At 40.4% G+C, this 17,878-nt stretch overlaps 1 protein-coding gene across 4 annotated transcripts in view; it reads right to left on the bottom strand.

The window, feature by feature from the left end:
- GK5 (glycerol kinase 5) overlaps window positions 1-17,878 on the bottom strand; it is a 76,695-nt gene that overhangs the window by 50,712 nt on the left and 8,105 nt on the right. For all 4 annotated transcript variants that reach the window (XM_042998616.1, XM_042998615.1, XM_042998613.1 and 1 more), the window contains exons 3-4: window positions 15,588-15,663; window positions 1,347-1,440 (exon numbers count right to left, since the gene is read on the bottom strand). In XM_042998616.1, coding sequence (XP_042854550.1) covers window positions 1,347-1,440; window positions 15,588-15,649 — 156 coding nt within the window. In that variant the 5' untranslated portion in view covers window positions 15,650-15,663. The remainder of the gene's footprint in view (window positions 1-1,346; window positions 1,441-15,587; window positions 15,664-17,878) is intronic.

The raw sequence follows: 17,878 nt of genomic DNA, 5'->3' as shown, positions 1-17,878 counted from the left end.
GAGTGAGGGAGGGGCAGAGAGAGAAGGAGAAAGAGAATCCCAAGCAGGCTCTGCACTATCAGCATGGAGCCCCATGTGGGGCTCGAACTCACAAACTGTGAGATCATGACCTGAGCTGAAATCAAGAGTCGGACGCTTAACTGACTGAGCCACCCAGGCATCCCTATAAATTGTATAATTTTAAATTATACCATTCAATGTTCATGACATTTTCTTATAATCATTTTCAACTCCTTAATCACTCTTTCCTGTACACAGCATCTCTCAGTACTCAGCCTTACAAGTTATTAAAGCAAGGTACATCCTCATATATTAAATTTTTTTTTTTTAACGTTTATTTATTTTTGAGCCAGAGAGAGACAGAGCATGAACGGGGGAGGGTCAGAGAGAGAGGGAGACACAGAATCTGAAACAGGCTCCAGGCTCTGAGCTGTCAGCACAGAGCCCGACGCGGGGCTCGAACTCGCAGACCGTGAGATCGTGACCTGAGCTGAAGTCGGACACTCAACCGACTGAGCCACCCAGGCGCCCCTGCATCCTCATATATTAAACTAACAAAAGAAAAACCAATGTGGGTGACATTATGGCAAAAGTGTTTCTTTCACTCATGCATTGCTGTCATATTCTATAATATATTCATGTTTGTTTCCATATAAAATTAGTGTCTCCAAATAGTTATTGAGTCAAATCAATGCTCCAGATACTCTCTGAAGCATCATTCTGTAGAGGCACCTGAGTTGAAAAGGCATTTAGCTGTGTGGCATTAGAATATTTAAAATTGCAGCATGCAATATTAATTATAACATCACATATTGCAGGTCTGGCCACATTTGGAAAACTGTCTTACCCTCTGACTCAGTAACCCCACACTTATGCTGCCACCACCACTATTGTCACTGTCATAGTCACAACCATTGTCATTTGCTACCATGATGTGGTAGGCATCAGATGAAGAGCTTGTGGCTGTCAGCCAGTTATGCGTCTTGATATCCATTCTCCACTTTTAACAAAAGATTATGAAATTTGGACATTTCTCTATTTTTTCTGGACATGATCTGCATTTTGTCCACTTCTCCAAGAATGGTAACATGAATTCTCACTCACATGAGACGCTGAGGTCCATCCTAAACCTTCTCAGGGCTTCCTGAAGTGTAGTTGTTAAGTACTTTAGTCTACCACATATGCTTTTGGGTGACAATTATGAAGTTTCCCTGATGTGAGGAGTGTGCATATGTGTATTCTCTTCTCAACATTCTAAAACAGCACAGGCAGGAGATTATACAGGTAAGGGACATTTACAGGGAAGACAGTAATATCTAAACCACAGAAGATAAGAAAAAGATTACCTTCATTAGGAATGAATTATTCCAAGATTTTACCAGCTCAATAGCTCTTAGGTCTTGCCAACTAATGAAGTTGTGAAAATGATTTCCCGTTTTCCTAAGAATGATAAAAACAGTATTTTGAGACTCAATATAAATCAGAGACTATAGTAAATAAAAGATCTGGCACAAGAGAAAACAAAATTAGAGGCAACACTGGAATATCAAAGTATAATTTAATTAGATGGGGCTTGCCGAAAGATTTTTTCATTTTATAAACTGAACACATTTTGTAACAATTATAATGTGATAAATAAAATGAAATTCTAGATCAAATTCTATCAAAAAAGATATTCTTTTTGAAGCAGTACAACGTGCACACGTCTAAAACAAAACACATCTAATAAGAAGGCCTTTAAAGACTTGCTTATACACTTTAAAAAGCAAGAAGCCAATGCTTCCTCCCTTCATTTTACTTGAAACACACAATCAGATAAAAACATCTGTGGCTACACAGAAGAGCTGAAATATTGCCTGACCCTATTTCTATACCTCTCACCTTTGGGACTGGCTTATCCTCTGCAACCTACTAAGCTTATCAAAATTTGTCCAATTAGAAGAAGTTCAACAAACTCTGGGTCAACACTACAATAAAAGTACAGAACTAAGAAATATCATAGAAATAAGTCATTTTCCTTTTTGGCTCCTGCAAATTCAACCACGGACATCTACTAATCTTTGACATACAACTCAGGCTTGCTGTCTACCCTATTCCAGGTGCCCCTCTGTGTGAGTTTGACCACATTCAATTCCCTAGACTGTCATTTCCCACACTTCTTAAGCAGTCCACACCCATGGGCACATCCTCAACTTTATTACCTGGAAACATTCTACACCCGAAATTTTAACATTCCAATATATTAGTCAACACATCTAGCTATTATTTCAGTTCTCTCAATCTTACTCTGTAAATACCTTCCCTTCAGGGGTGCCAGGTGGCTCAGTCAGTTAAACGTCCAACTCTTGGTTTCAGCTCAGGTCATGATCTCACAGCTTCATGGGTTCACGCCCAGCTCTGCACTGACAGTGCGGAGCCTGCTTGGGATTCTCTCTCTCCCTCCCCCACTCCCACTGTTTCTGTCTCTCTCAAAGTAAATAAACAAACTTAAGAAAAAAAATACCTTCCCTTCAAACTCACTGTAACCATTAATCCCTCAAACACGTGTCTTCCTGCCAACCTCTCAGGCTTCCGTCCTTTCCTGCATCCCATGATCTAGCATACTCTCTACCCCGTGATTCTCTCTCTTTTTAAAAATTGTGGTAAGAGGGGCGCCTGGGTGGCGCAGTCGGTTAAGTGTCCGACTTCAGCCAGGTCACAATCTCGCGGTCTGTGAGTTCGAGCCCCGCGTCAGGCTCTGGGCTGATGGCTCGGAGCCTGGAGCCTGTTTCCGATTCTGTGTCTCCCTCTCTCTCTGCCCCTCCCCCGTTCATGCTCTGTCTCTCTCTGTCCCAAAAATAAATTAAAAACGTTGAAAAAAAAATTAAAAAAAAAAATTGTGGTAAGATATATATAACATAAATTTGCCACTTTAAGCATGTTTAAATGTGCGGTTCAGTGGCATCAAGTACATTTCACAATGTTATATATTACCATCACCCTTATTTCCCAACATTTGGGTTGTTTCTACCCCCTTGCCTTTGTGAATAATGCTGCTATAAACACTGCTATGCAAGTACCTGTTTGAGTCCCTGTTTCAATTCCTTTGGGCATATACCTACGAACAGAATTGCTGGGTCATCTGGTAAGTCTAGTTTTTGAAGAACTGCCAAACTTTTTCCCACAGTGCTGCACCATTTACATCCCTGCCACCAGTATACAAGAGTTCCAGTTTTTCCACACCCTCACCAACACTTGTTGTTTTCCATTTTTTTAATTATAGCCATCCTGATGGGTGTGAAGTGGTATCTCATTGTAGTTGATACGTGTTTCCCCAAGGACTAATGATATTGTACATCTTTTCATGTGCTTATTGACTATCTGTATATTATTCAAGTCCTTTGTCCATTTATGAATTGCTTTATTTGGGGTTTTTTTTGGTGTTGAGTTGTAATAGTTCTTTATATATTCTAAATATTAATTCTTTATCAACTACATGATTTGCAAAAAAATATTTTCTACCATTTTGTGAGTTTTCTTTTCACTCTCTTAATAGTGTCCTTCCCTTTCATTTTTCACTTCTTTTTTTTTTTTTCTTTTAACGTTTATTTTTGAGACAGAGAATGAACGGGGGAGGGTCAGAGAGAGGGAGACACAGAATCTGAAACAGGCTCCAGGCTCTGAGCTGTCAGCACAGAGCCCGACGCGGGGCTCGAACTCTCGGACCGCGAGATCATAACCTGAGCCGAAGTCGGCCGCCCAACCGACTGAGCCACCCAGGCGCCCCTCATTTTTCACTTCTACTAATGAGAATCATAGCATTCACCTACATTCATGAACACGTTACTTCTTTTTCCTCCAGTGATCCAAACAGCCACCATTATCATTAGCACAAATCAGAGACATGATTTTCCTACTGTAGTCCTCTATCTTAGATGAAATTACAAAGCAAACACACCAAGATGCACACCAAGATGCACACCTTCCACATTATAGGCCGTAGTCAGTTTCCAGAAATCTAACTGCACATTTAAGATATCAATGACTAAATTTTCCTAGACATACATATGTATTTTTTTATCTCAGCCTCGCAACCCTGAGATCAAGACCTGAGCTGAGATCAAGAGTCAGATGCGTGGAGAAACGGGAACCCTCTTGCACTGTTGGTGGGAATGCAAATTGGTGCAGCCACTCTGGAAAGCAGTGTGGAGGTTCCTCAAAAAATTAAAAATAGACCTACCCTATGACCCAGCAATAGCACTGCTAGGAATTTACCCAAGGGATACAGGAGTACTGATGCATAGGGGCACTTGTACCCCAATGTTTATAGCAGCACTCTCAACAATAGCCAAATTATGGAAAGAGCCTAAATGTCCATCCACTGATGAATGGATAAAGAAATTGTGGTTTATATACACAATGGAGTACTACGTGGCAATGAGAAAGAACGAAATATGGCCCTTTGTAGCAACGTGGATGGAACTGGAGAGTGTGATGCTAAGTGAAATAAGCCATACAGAGAAAGACAGATACCATATGGTTTCACTCTTATGTGGATCCTGAGAAACTTAACAGAAACCCATGGAGGAGTGGAAGGAAAAAAAAAAAAAAGAGGTTAGAGTGGGAGAGACCCAAAGCATAAGAGACTGTTAAAAACTGAGAACAAACTGAGGGTTGATGGGGGGTGGGAGGGAGGGGAGGGTGGGTGATGGGTATTGAGGAGGGCACCTTTTGGGATGAGCACTGGGTGTTGTATGGAAACCAATTTGACAATAAATTTCATATATTGAAAAAAAAAAAGAGTCAGATGCTTCACAATCCCAGACTTCAAGTTATACTACAAAGCTGTAATCATCAAGACAGTATGGTACTGGCACAAGAACAGACACTCAGATCAATGGAATAGAATAGAGAACCCAGAAATGGACCCACAAATGTATGGCCAACTAATCTTTGACAAAGCAGGAAAGAATATCCAATGGAATAAAGACAGTCTCTTCAGCAAGTGGTGCCAGGAAAACTGGACAGTGACATGCCGAAGAATGATCCTGGACCACTTTCTTACACCATACACAAAAATAAACTCAAAGTGGATGAAAGACCTCAATGTAAGACAGGAAGCCATCAAAATCCTCGAGGAGAAAGCAGGCAAAAACCTCTTTGATCTTGGCCACAGCAACTTCTTACTCAACACGTCTCCAGAGGCAAGGGAAACAAAACCAAAAATGAACTACTGGGACCTCATCAAAATAAAAAGCTTCTGCACAGCAAAGGAAACAATCAGAAAAACTAAAAGGCAACTGACAGAATGGGAGAAGATATTTACAAGTGACATATCAGATAAAGGGTTAGTATCCAAAATTTATAAAGAATTTATCAAACTCAACACCCAAAACACAAATAATCCAGTGAAGAAAGGGGCAAAAGACATGAATAGACACTTCTCCAAAGAAAATATCCAGATGGCCAACTGACACATGAAAAAATGTTCAACATCACTCATCATCAGGGAAATACATATCAAAACCACAATGAGATACCACCTCACACCTGTCAGAATGGCTAACATTAACAACTCAGACAACAACAGATGTTGGTGAGGATGCAGAGAAAGAGGATCTCTTTTGCATTGTTGGTGGGAATGCAAGCTGGTACAGCCACTCTGGGAAACAGTATGGAGGTTCCTCAGAAAACTAAGAATAGGACCACCCTACAACCCAGCAATTGCACTACTAGGCATTTATCCAAGGGATACAGGTGTGCTGTTTCAAAGGGACACATGCACCCCCATGTTTATAGCAGCACTATCAACAATAGCCAAAGTATGGAAAGAGCCCAAATGTCCGTCGGTGGATGAATGGATAAAGAAAATGTGGTGTGTATACACACACACACACACACACACACACACACACACACACACACAATGGAGTATTACTCGGCAATCAAAAAGAATGAAATCTTGCCATTTACAACTACGTGGATGGAACTGGAGGGTATTATGCTAAGTGAAATTAGTCAGAGAGAGACAAAAATCATAGGACTTCACTCATATGAGGACTTTAAGAGACAAAACAGATGAACATAAGGGAAGGGAAACAAAAATAATATAAAGGAGGGGGGCAAAACAAAAGACTGATAAATATGGAGAACAAACTGAGGGTTGCTGGAGGGGTTGTGGGAGGGGGGATGGGCTAAATGGGTAAGGGGCATTAAGGAATGTACTGAAATCATTGCTTCACTATATACTAACTAATTTGAATTAAATTTTAAAAAATAAAAAATAAAGTTAAAAAAAAAGTCAGATGCTTAACCCAGGTGCCCCAAAGACATATTTTTAAAATGCAAATTGTACATTATGTCAAAATAATTTCAACATGGCTTTATTTTTTATTATTTATTATTAAATTTGGGGCAATTTTTATACTTCAGAGACTTCCAACAGTTAAGAAAATTAAAGAAAAATTAGTTGTCAAAAATATGAAAATATTTTAATAGTGTTCTCTGATGCATAAAAGTTTTTGATATTGATGAAGTCCAATTTATCTATTTTTTTGTTTTATTAACTGTGCTTTTGGTGCCATTTAAGAAGTCGATGCTAGATTCATGGTCATGAAAATCTTCCTCTATGTTTTCTTTAAAACTACAAAGTTTTATCCTTTAAATTGAGTCTTTGATCCATTTTGTGAGTTAATTTTTATATATAGTATGTGGCAAGGGTCCACATTCATACTTTTGCAAATGAAAATCCAGTTTTCTCAACTTTGTTGAAGACACGTTTTTCCACATTGCCTGGTTGGTGTCGTCAAAAATCAGTTGACCATTGTATTTGATTCCTTAGGCTGCCATAACAGCTTAAGACAAAAGTAATTTATTGTCTCAGTTTGGAGGCTAGACGTCCAGAATCATAATGCTGCCAGGGCCACACTCCCTCTAAAATCTATAATGGAGTCCTTCCTTGCCTTGTGCTGGCAGTCTGTAGCAATCTCTGGCATTTCTTGGCTCATTGCTGCATCACTCCAACCCCTCTCCTTCACATGAAATTCTCCATATGTCTGTCTTCATGTGGCTGTCTTTGTATGAGGACACTAGTCACACTGAACTAGAAATCCACCCTACTGCATTATGGTCTCATCCTAATTTAACTAATTACATTCGCAGTGACCCTATTTCCCGAGGTCAAATTTTGATGAGCTGTTGTTGCTTCTGTTGGGTTATTTCCCCCAAATCTCCCTCATTCCTAAGTGTGAGATTACTGAGTCCAAGGGTAAGAAGACTTTCCAACTCCTCATATGTGGCCAAAGCTGCAACAGTTGATGTTATAGTCAATACTGCATATTGATTATAATACCACTTCCAATGCCTTCTCAGCTAGGGTGCCTGTACCAGATGGTGCTTCAGGGAGCGTCTGGAGCATTGGTTGTGCTTGATAACTATTTGGAGACATTAATTTTATATGAAAATAAATATATTAAAAAATATGAGAGCAATGTATGAGTGAAACACTTCTGCCATAATCTCACCCAGACTGTTATTTTGTTAGTTTAATATATAAAAATGCGCCTTGCTTTAATAACTTGTAAGACTGAGTACTGAGAGGTGCTATTTACAGGAAAGACAGAGTCATTATGGAGTTGAAAGTGGTTATAAGGAAATGTCATGAGTCCTGAATTGTACAGTTTTAAATTATACTATTTATTATGTGTAATTTTATATCTTAATGTTTAATTTTAGTCTTTAACAGATTAATTCATCAAACATTCCTTAGGGTGTGACTAATTCCTTCAGTCAGTGAGATGCGTAAAACGTATTCCTTTGAAAATAAATGTGATAACTCTAGAAATCTGGTTTACCCCCTCCTCAGGGATTGCTGATTTTTCTTCCTTGAGGGTTGGAGTTGTCAGTGTGTGACTTTTCCAAACTATTATTGCAAAGTGTGTATTCCTTGTTGTGTGTAGTCACTGAAGTTTCTGTGACTTCTGTTCTCTCTGTGTCAGTGAGCTGACAAAGATTTTCTTAAATGTCTGGCTCCAGAAAAAAACCATTAAATCTCCCAACAGACACTGGTTAAGAAAGCCACTGCAGCTGAGAGGGCTGGAACCTAGGTAAGCAGCTGTGCCTGTCCCGTGGGGCACCACCAAAGCATAAACCAAAGCATAAACATCCAAATTTTCGTAGGACAGTGTCCCTACTGCTTGTCCTAGTAGCAGCCACTCACTCCAGTAATGGGAGCTGCTTTTCCCATACCCACAGAAGCACTGAGGAGTAAAAGACAGTGGTCAGTTTGCACACACCCTCTTACCTGAGAGTAGTTGCCGCTACTTTCATCCAGCACTCCCCTAGTTGTTAGAAGGCCTAATTAGGTTCTAGAGTTTTGAAGCAGTTTACTACAACCTCTCTTTCCAGCTCAATGGTTGCTTTGACCAATCCTCACCGGTTCCTACTCATGAGGTTCTTTTTACCCCTTACCTTTCAAGTTAACCATCTATCTTCCCAATACCTAACCTGGGATCATTCCAGCTTTCTTCTGTGTCTGCTTTCTTTGTTTTTAAAAATTTTTTAAGTTCTTTTTTAGTTTATTTATTTTGAGAGAGAGAGAGCGAGAGAGAGAGAGAGAGAGAGAGAGAGCACACAAGTGGGGGAGGGGAAAGAGAGAATCCCAAGCAGGCTCTGCACTGCCAGCTCAGAGTCAGATGCAGGGCTCGAACCCAGAAAACCGTGAGATCATGACCTGAGCTGAAATCCGGAGTCAGAGGTTTAACCAACTAAGCAACCCAGGTGACCCTCCTGTGTCTGCTTTAAATGCCAGAACCTTGTGAACTGGTACCGATCCGTATGTACGGAATACAACCTAACAAAGCCTTCAATGTTTCCTCATAACCTCTCATTACCTCAACCAAATGTGATACAAGTACAATTCAGATTTCTCATCATTCATGAAAAGTATATTCACTGTGATAACCACTGTCTTCCTTATTTCCAGATTTACAGGCTCATTTCTATTTGACTTGACCATTCTGCAATACTGATTCCGGACCATCACTTCATCCTACCTAAAACTCACTTTCCTGGAGTGCCAGGGTGGCTCAGTCGCTTAAGCGTCCAACTTTGGCTCAGGTCATGATCTCATGGTTCAAATCTGAACCCCACTTTGGGCTCTCTGCTGTCAGCACAGAACCCACTTCAGATCCTGTCTCCCCCTCTCTCTGCCCCTCCCCTGCTGTAGCACTCGCTCTCTCTCAAAAATAAACAAACATTTATGGGGCGCCTGGGTGGCGCAGTCGGTTAAGCGTCCGACTTCAGCCAGGTCACGTTCTCGCGGTCTGTGAGTTCGAGCCCCGCGTCGGGCTCTGGGCTGATGGCTCGGAGCCTGGAGCCTGTTTCCGATTCTGTGTCTCCCTCTCTCTCTGCCCCTCCCCCGTTCATGCTCTGTCTCTCTCTGTCCCAAAAATAAATAAAAAACGTTGAAAAAAAAAATTAAAAAAAAAAAAATAAACAAACATTTAAATTAAAAAAAATAACTGTCACTTTCCTAAGCTTCCATGATATCACTGTGCTGTTTCTCCTCCTACCTCTCTAAGTATATGTTCTCTGGTTTCCTCTGTAAATATTTCTTCCTTTGACTGCCAGTTAAATGCTGGTATCTGCTGAGGGTTATATGCTTGGTCCCCTTCTCTTTTTAACTAACTGTTGTCTGTAAAGAAATCTGACCCACACTCATGAATGCTGTCAGCACAGGACTACTCACCCATCTACAACTCTAGGGCCAGCTTCTCACATAATTTCCATCCTCTCACAAATAGCTACCTTCTACTTATCTCCTAGAATTGCTCCATGCCACCTCAAATGCAACACATCCACCCCAAACCTGCTGCCCCTCTTTCTCTAGTGTGCCACACTTGGGTTAATGGTATCCTTTAGCTGCTTCAGCCAAAAACTAGGGGGAAGTGGGGAGATCATCCTAAGTCCACAGGGATTCTGTTATATCCCTGGAGTTTATATTTTAATGGAGGGGAGAAACAAATGAGTAATTAAAACTATCATTTCATATAAGGATGATGCCATGAAAGAATGCATGGTAAAAGAATAGAGTAACTGGGGGTGGGGAGTGTTTTTAGGTATAAGAGCAGAGACTTGAATAAGCAATTGTCTTCAAAGACACTTCCCCGTCTTCCTCTCATTCCTCTCAAATCCACGGTCTACCCTGATTCAAGAATATTCTTTCCAGGGGCACCTGGGTGGCTCAGTCGGTTAAGCATCTGACTTGGTTTCAGCTCAGGTCATGACCTCATGGTTTATGGGTTTGAGCCTCACATCGGGCTCTGTGCTGACAGTGAGGAGCTTGCTTGGGATGCTCTCTCTCTCTCTTTGTTTGCCCCTCCCCTGCTCGTGCTCTGTCTCTCTCAAAAATAAATAAATAAACATGAAAAAATTTTAAAGAATATTCTTTCTAAAATGTAAATTTGGTCATATTACCCTTCTGCTTAACAGCTTTTGATAATTTCCCACTACTTATAAGAGATAAACTCTTTACCACAACAAATGGCCTTTCCTGGTCTGGGGCCTTGCCTTCCTCTCCAGGTACAACTCAATCACTCAAACATTTAAAGGCCTACTATGTGAAGGTACTGTTCTAAGTGTGAAGGACCTAGTGAGAATAGGGCAGACAAAAATCCCAACACTGGGGGCGCCCGGGTGGCTCTGTCAGTTGAGCGTCCCACTTCGGCTCAGGTCATGATCTCACAGCTCGTAAGTTCAAGCCCCGCGTCAGGCTCTGTGCTGACAGCTCGGAGCCTGAAGCCTGCTTTGGATTCTGTGTCTCCCTCTCTCTCTCCCCTCCCCTGCTTGTGCTCTCTAAGATAAATAAACATTAAAAAAAAATTTTTTTTAAATCCCAACACTCATGGAACTTCTTACACCTATGGGAGATATGTAATAAATAAATATTCAAATAAGTAAATAAGAATTTTGGATAATGATAAGTGATATCAAGAAAATCAAATGGTAAATTGATGGGCAAACAAAATGGTCAGGGAAGGTCTCCTGGGAGAATGATCTCCATGGTGAGGTCGGAATGATGAGAAAGAGGTAAGATCTCAGGTAAGAGCGTTCCAGATAGAGGGAGCAACAAGTGCAAAGCTGCTCCTAATAAAAGTAGGAACCAGTGGGAATGTTCAAGAAACAGAGAGCAGGCTAGTGTGACTGGAGCACAGACTAGGAAGAGGGTAGTCAGAGAGAAGATCAGAGTCAGGAAGAAGTCAGAACCCTTGGGTATGGTGCCTTCCCTATTTCACCCTCCGAATTCCAAAGTACCTTTGATTCTTCAGACACTCCATACTCTTGTGCCTCCTGTTTATGCCCTTGATTTGCTCTTTTTACTTAGAAAGCATCTATTCACGGGGTGCCTGGGTGGCTCAGTCAGTTAAGCATCTGACTTCGGCTCAGGTTATAATCTCATGTTTCATGAGCTCGAGCCCTGAGTCAGGCTTTACATTGACAGACCGGAGCCTGCTTTTGATTCTGTCTCCCTCTCTCTCTGCCCCTTCTCCACTCCCATTTCTCTCTCTCTCTCTCTCTCTCTCTCTCTCTCTGTCAAAATAAACAAGCAAACTAGCAAACAAACATGAATATATTTTCTACCAGGGAAACCAAATACTCAATTACTCACTTACTTACTACAGGACGAAGTCCTATGGAGGAGAAATACAGAAGGCCATGAGTATCCTTAACAGGAGACCTTGCCTAGTGTAAAGGTCAGGAAAGGCTTCTTTGAGAAATGACAACAGAACTGAGCTCTGAAGGATGAGGAGGAGCAAACGAGGAGAGTGAACATTGCTGACAAAATGTGTTACACATTCGAAGGTTCTCAGGATGAAGCATGGTGTGTTAAATGTTAGCACAGCTGAAGAACAAAGGGATAAGACCACAAGAAGAACGAGGCATCATTAATTCATAGCATGGTAGAAGACAATCTAGAATACTGATCTTAAGAAGTAACACATATTCCAATATTCACTTAGCAGTGATGTGGGTTTGTTTTACCTATGTCAACAATAAAAAAACAAATGGAGGAAAAACACGACAAGCAATATGTAAATGAGTTGCCTTAAACCTCTCTAACACAGTGTACCATTCCATGGTTCCTAATGTATTTGTCATAAGTAATTGGAAAGAACCATTAACACAAGTATCAAGTACTACAATAAAAGATATATTTGGTGCTGTGGGAACACAGTCATTTACATACTTGTATTATGAGACTGTCAATTTCTTGAGGGCTGGTCTTCTTATTCATTTTCATATCCAGCTCTGTAGCCAGCACACTGCCTTACTCCCTGTAAGTCCTCAAACAGTTACTGAGTGAATCTCAGTTTGCCTGCATGACTCATAGTTTGTGTTACTAATTGGCACACACCCTGATCTGAGGTTAGCTGGCAGAAGCCTCCCTGAGAGACACAGGGATTGAAGGAACAAAACAGATCCGATTTTGTAGAACAAACGAATTTAAAACAACCAAAATAGAGGAGATGTACTATAGCTATTGTCAGATACAGGCTAAACACACCACTGACTAAATACATTGAAAAATACTTTAATCTGAAGAATATGAAGAAAAGTCAAGGCCTGTAAAAAGTTAATAAACACCAAGCATCTCAAGGAGGGAAAAGGAGGAAACAAAAAAAAAGAAAGTTAAATGTTTTAGGCTTACTGACAGCAACAACAGGAAAACAATGTTTCTATGGCCGTGATGATAGAAATGGACGGTGACCATAGGGGAAAGAAAGAGTGAGTTGGGAGGAGGTGCTGGCCAGGTCTGGAATGCACAGTAGATTGTGCCAGGGTCCTGTCAATCTCTCTCTAGAAAATGAGCTCAGAGCTGTGCCCACTCACTCCTGTGCTGTATCTCAGCTCTTTGTTGGGGAGCTTGTAGATCTGCCAGCATTATGTGCTACATGGCACATGGTGCCGAGGGAGCACTATTTTAAGACTCTATTATTTTAAGGTAAAAGAAGCACAAAGCTTTGTGTGTGTGCGTGTGTGTGTGTGTGTGTGTGTGTGTGTGTGTGTTGAATATCTAGTATTTCCTACAAGCAAAGTTTCCAAAACTCATGATGAAAGAATATGAACATCTCAAAAAAGGACAGCCAAGAAGAAAACTCAAAATTAATTGTCTGAGGAAGAAAGCCTATCCTGCCAAAATGACAACACCACCAATAAGGGAAGTGAATGGTCTTGGATGGTCTTGGAATCTGACCCTTCTATTTCTCCTAAAAGTGAGGTATGGTCCTACTGCCACACAAAAACTTTGCATCCTAGTATTTTGACCTTCCTGTCATGAATGACCTGGAATCTAGGTTCTGATGAAAACAATCAATGTGGCCAATGATCTAATCTCCAAATCCAACAAAACATGACACTTCCAATCAGTTGTTTCCCTAGGAACACTCTCCTGCCTCAACTTCCATACCACCCACTTCCCAGATATGTGTTTGTCCTGTCATGCTAGCTTTTTGCTTTCTGACTCCCAATTAGTTGGGGGGCAGGGTGGATACTCACTGTCTAAATCCTCAGTCTTCTTTTCTTTTATCCATATAATCTCTACCAGAGAACACACCTACTCTTCTGGACTTTATCTATGTCAACAGTTCTCAACTGGGAGTGATTCTACCGCCCAGGGGACACTGGCCAATGGATGGTGATGTTTTTGGCTGCCAAAACCAGGGGGGGAGGGTGCTATTGGTACCTAGAAAGCAGAGGCCAGGGATGCTGCTAAACACCCTACGATGCCCAGGATAGCCCCAACAACAAAGAATCATCTGGCCCAAAATGTCAACGGTGCCACTGTTTAGAAACCCTGACCTACACAGATGACTTTAAATCCTTTACTCTTTTATCTGACACATGTATTACCTATTTAAGACTCGCTGTGCCCAATGCACTGGGTGGGGAGCTGGGGGAAGGCACAGAGGGACTGTAGACGCAGGCATCCATCTGAGAAGCATTATACCCTCAAAGAAAGAGCACCTATCTGGAGGAAATGAGCCATGCCTCAGTATAAACCAGACAAATGTTCTAACCACCTTTAGGGGATCTCCATATCCCCATGTCCCAAACCAAACACTTTATCATCTAAAGATGATAGTATCATCTATCATTCCCTTCAACCCACCATCATCACCACCTAACTGGTTCCTCCTTTTATGTTGTCTATAATTTCAATCATTATCTTCCCAAACATCACTGGTAAATTTAAACTTCTTCCTCTTGCCCAGTACTGAATTAGAGGCCAAGTCCTTGTGAATTCACCCTGATTATGTTTCTTATACTTATTCTTACCCCTATATCTACCACTTTTCTTCCCCACTGCCCCTCAAGATGCCCTTTGGTGTCTAGGGCTTTATAACAAAGAAACATTTTATAGAGTTTTGCTGGTATCATTTTTATTTTTTTTATAATTTTCTTTATTTGAGAGACAGAGAGAGAGAGTGGGAGAGGGGGCAAAGGGAGAGAGAGAGGGAGAGAGAGAGAGAGAGAGAGAGAGAGACACAACTCCAAACAGGTCCCACGCTCAGCATGGAGTTGAGACATGGGGCTCGATCCCACAACCCTGGGATCATAACCCGAGCTGAAATCAAGAGTCGGACACTCAACCGACTGAGCCACCCAGGTGTCCGTTGTTAATGTTTTTAAAGAAACTCATGTTGAAGGTAATATAGAGGTAGTGGGAAGGGCATATGTTTTGGGGTCAAAAAAGATAATTTGGAATCTTGGCTCTATTTATTAACTGAGTGGCCTTGAACCACTTACTTATTTCGCTAAGCCTCAGTTTCTTTCTCTGTAAAAAGACATATTACATAATACCTAATTAATAAGTATGTTTGTTAGGATAATAGAACCTGAAATATCATAGGTATTCACTATATGGTAGCCATTATGATATTATAATTACGTTTATACATACCTCATATGTTGTAGGTACTTAAATATCAAATTTGGAACAGACTGAAAATATAAACCATAATTATAGAATTGTGTTTATGAAATTTGTTAGAATCTCCTGAATCTTTTTAAAATTTTTTTTTTTAACTTTTTTTATTTATTTTTGGGACAGAGACAGAGCATGAACGGGGGAGGGGCAGAGAGAGAGGGAGACACAGAATCAGAAACAGGTTCCAGGCTCCAAGCCATCAGCCCAGAGCCCGACGCGGGGCTCGAACTCACGGACCGCGAGATCGTGACCTGGCTGAAGTCGGACGCTTAACCGACTGCGCCACCCAGGCGCCCCGTCCTGAATCTTTTTAGATATAAGCTAATTTTTAAGATTTCAATCCATGCTTATTTGAAAAACTAACTCACCTCAAAAGAAAGGAATGGAGAATTGTAATGACAGTAATAATATTTTTATTGTTATTATTTAATAGAAGTCAAGCCCAAACAACATGCAGGGAGTGTACTTTAAAACGCCAGAAAGCAGGCCCACTTTCATCCCTCTTAACCAAGCAAAACTCTTAATTCATAAATTTAAAACTCCTCAAAAAGGTCTTACAGCAGCACACTCACTATGGTATGAACCCAGCAACAGAATGTTTATCAAACAACGTACTTACTTGTTCCATGTAATAAAAGTTGCTCTCTGTGTTGAAATGCCAAGACCAACAATTTGATTCATCTCTATTCCTGCAGCTAAAAATAAAGATAGGTAAAACACATGGGGGTAAAAGCCAGTGAAGTTTTCTTTATAATATTATAGTATGGGAAATAGAAAATTCAATATAATCTTTAAGAAAAACATCTGGGTTTAGCATTTAGTAACATAACTGGAGCTAATAAAGAAAGCATTACTAAGATGATTTTGTAGTAATTTTTTACTTAACGGGAAAAAGGTCATATTTGAATAATAGCAAAATGGGCTTTTGCTTTAAATGTTAGGAAAAAAACAAACAATACTCAAGGTTACTTGGATTGTATTTTCTTCTTGTAATAGTAAAAGAATGGATCTTAATTCAAGCAATGATCAACCTATGAAAATTAATACAGGGAAACCTCTCTAAAATGCAGTCACAGCCATACCACTGGGTCAATTACAGGAAGACCTATCAATTACAGACCCCACGAAAAGAATCCTCAGCAGAAAAGAATTGACAATCACAGGTCCTGATAGGAAAAGACGTACGCTGCATCTTCCATAACAAATCTACTACCCAAGCCAATGAGAAACCATCATCACCCTAAACTCTTGCTTGTCTCCCAATGGACCACAGTTCAAAACAAACCTTCCCAACTTCTTTCTCCTTTTTAACAAAATAACATTCCTCTTTTTTGTTTGTTGGACTAGCCTATGGTTTTTGCCACAGCTTGCTTGTCCCAAATTGCAATTCTGCTATTCCTGAATCAACCCCTATTTGCCGGTAAAACAACTTATTTTCAAGATCAACACACCATAATAGAAGCTGGTTGATGACAGTAAAGGAAAATCCCCAGGGAAAGTATTATAATTACTGAAGCTCAGATCTTATTTTCCATACAAACAAATGCTAAATGCAAATAAAACATGGGTTTTTTTTGGTTCATATTTCTTAAAATACAGCTACTTGAGTATTTTTCATGATATTGTTTTAAAAGAGCAATTTATTCCACTAGGAAAAATAGGGACAACTTCAATTTGAGTACCGAGGAAGACATATCACCTCACATACAGTACTTCTCTCAAAAATATTTAACCTGAAGCTAATCATGAGGAATAAATCAGGACAAGCCCATAATGTAGGACTGTCTAATAAACTGGTCTGTACTTTTGAAAATTGTCAGTGTCATAAAGAACACGCTCTAGATTAAAAGAGACTAGATAGACTGACTGCTACATGCAATGCCTCATCTTTGGCCGGATTCTGGATGGGAAAAAAGCTATTAATGACTGAGATAAGAGAGGACTATTGAAGATGAAGCATTAGAAAATATTACTGTATTAATGTTAAATTTCCTCTAAGATAAGTGCACTGTAGTTATATAAGAGAATTCCCCTTTCTTTTTTAAAAAATATTTTTTAACGTTTGTTTATTGTTTTGAGAAAGAGGGAGAGAGACAGAACACAAGCAGTGGAGGGGCAGAGAAAGAGGGAGACACAGAATCCAAAGCAGGCTCCAGGCTCTGAGCTGTCTGCACAGAGCCTGACGCGGGGCTGGAACTCATGAGCTATGAGATCATGACCTGAGCTGAAGTCAGACGCTCAACCGACTGAGCCACCCAGGCATCCCGAGAATTCCCCTTTCTTTGGAGATAATGTTCAAGTATTTAGGGAGAACAGGTTATTATGTCACAGCCAATGTTCAAATGGGTCAAATAAAAGAGTTTGCAAAGGATGGTAAACACTACTAAACATGTTTGAATCTGGGAAAAAGGTATACAGGTATTCCATGTACTACTGGAACTTTTTAAAATAAGTTTGACATATTTCAAACCAAAAAAGGTAAGAAGGAGAAGCAATTGAATCACAAAAGTGAAGTAAAAGATCTTTTGGAATTCACATTTATAAGTCATCTTTTGCCATGTTCTTAAAGAAAGTTGCATTGAAAATGTTCTTAAAGAGCTAAGATTTCAGACTGTCGCTATGGCCAGGACAGCACTTTGCATCAAGAGGCCACACAGAAAAACAAAAACAGGGGCAGCTGGGTGGCTCAGATGGTTAAGTGTCTGACTTCAGCTCAGGTCATGATCTCACAGTTTGTGAGTTCAAGCCCGGCATTGGGCTCTGTGCTGACAGCTCAGAGCCTGGAGCCTGCTTTGGATTCTGTGTCTCCCTCTCTCTCTCTGCCCCTCTCCGGCTCATGCTCTGTCTTTCTCTGTCTCAAAAATAAGTAAACATTTAAAAAAAATTAAAAAACAAAAAAAACCCTTGTCT

Source organism: Panthera tigris, chromosome C2 (assembly GCF_018350195.1).
Source record: "Panthera tigris isolate Pti1 chromosome C2, P.tigris_Pti1_mat1.1, whole genome shotgun sequence".
Classification (NCBI taxonomy): Eukaryota; Metazoa; Chordata; class Mammalia; order Carnivora; family Felidae; genus Panthera; species Panthera tigris.
The sequence above is the reverse complement of the archived record's forward strand: the minus strand, read 5'-3'. Positions and strand labels throughout refer to the sequence as shown.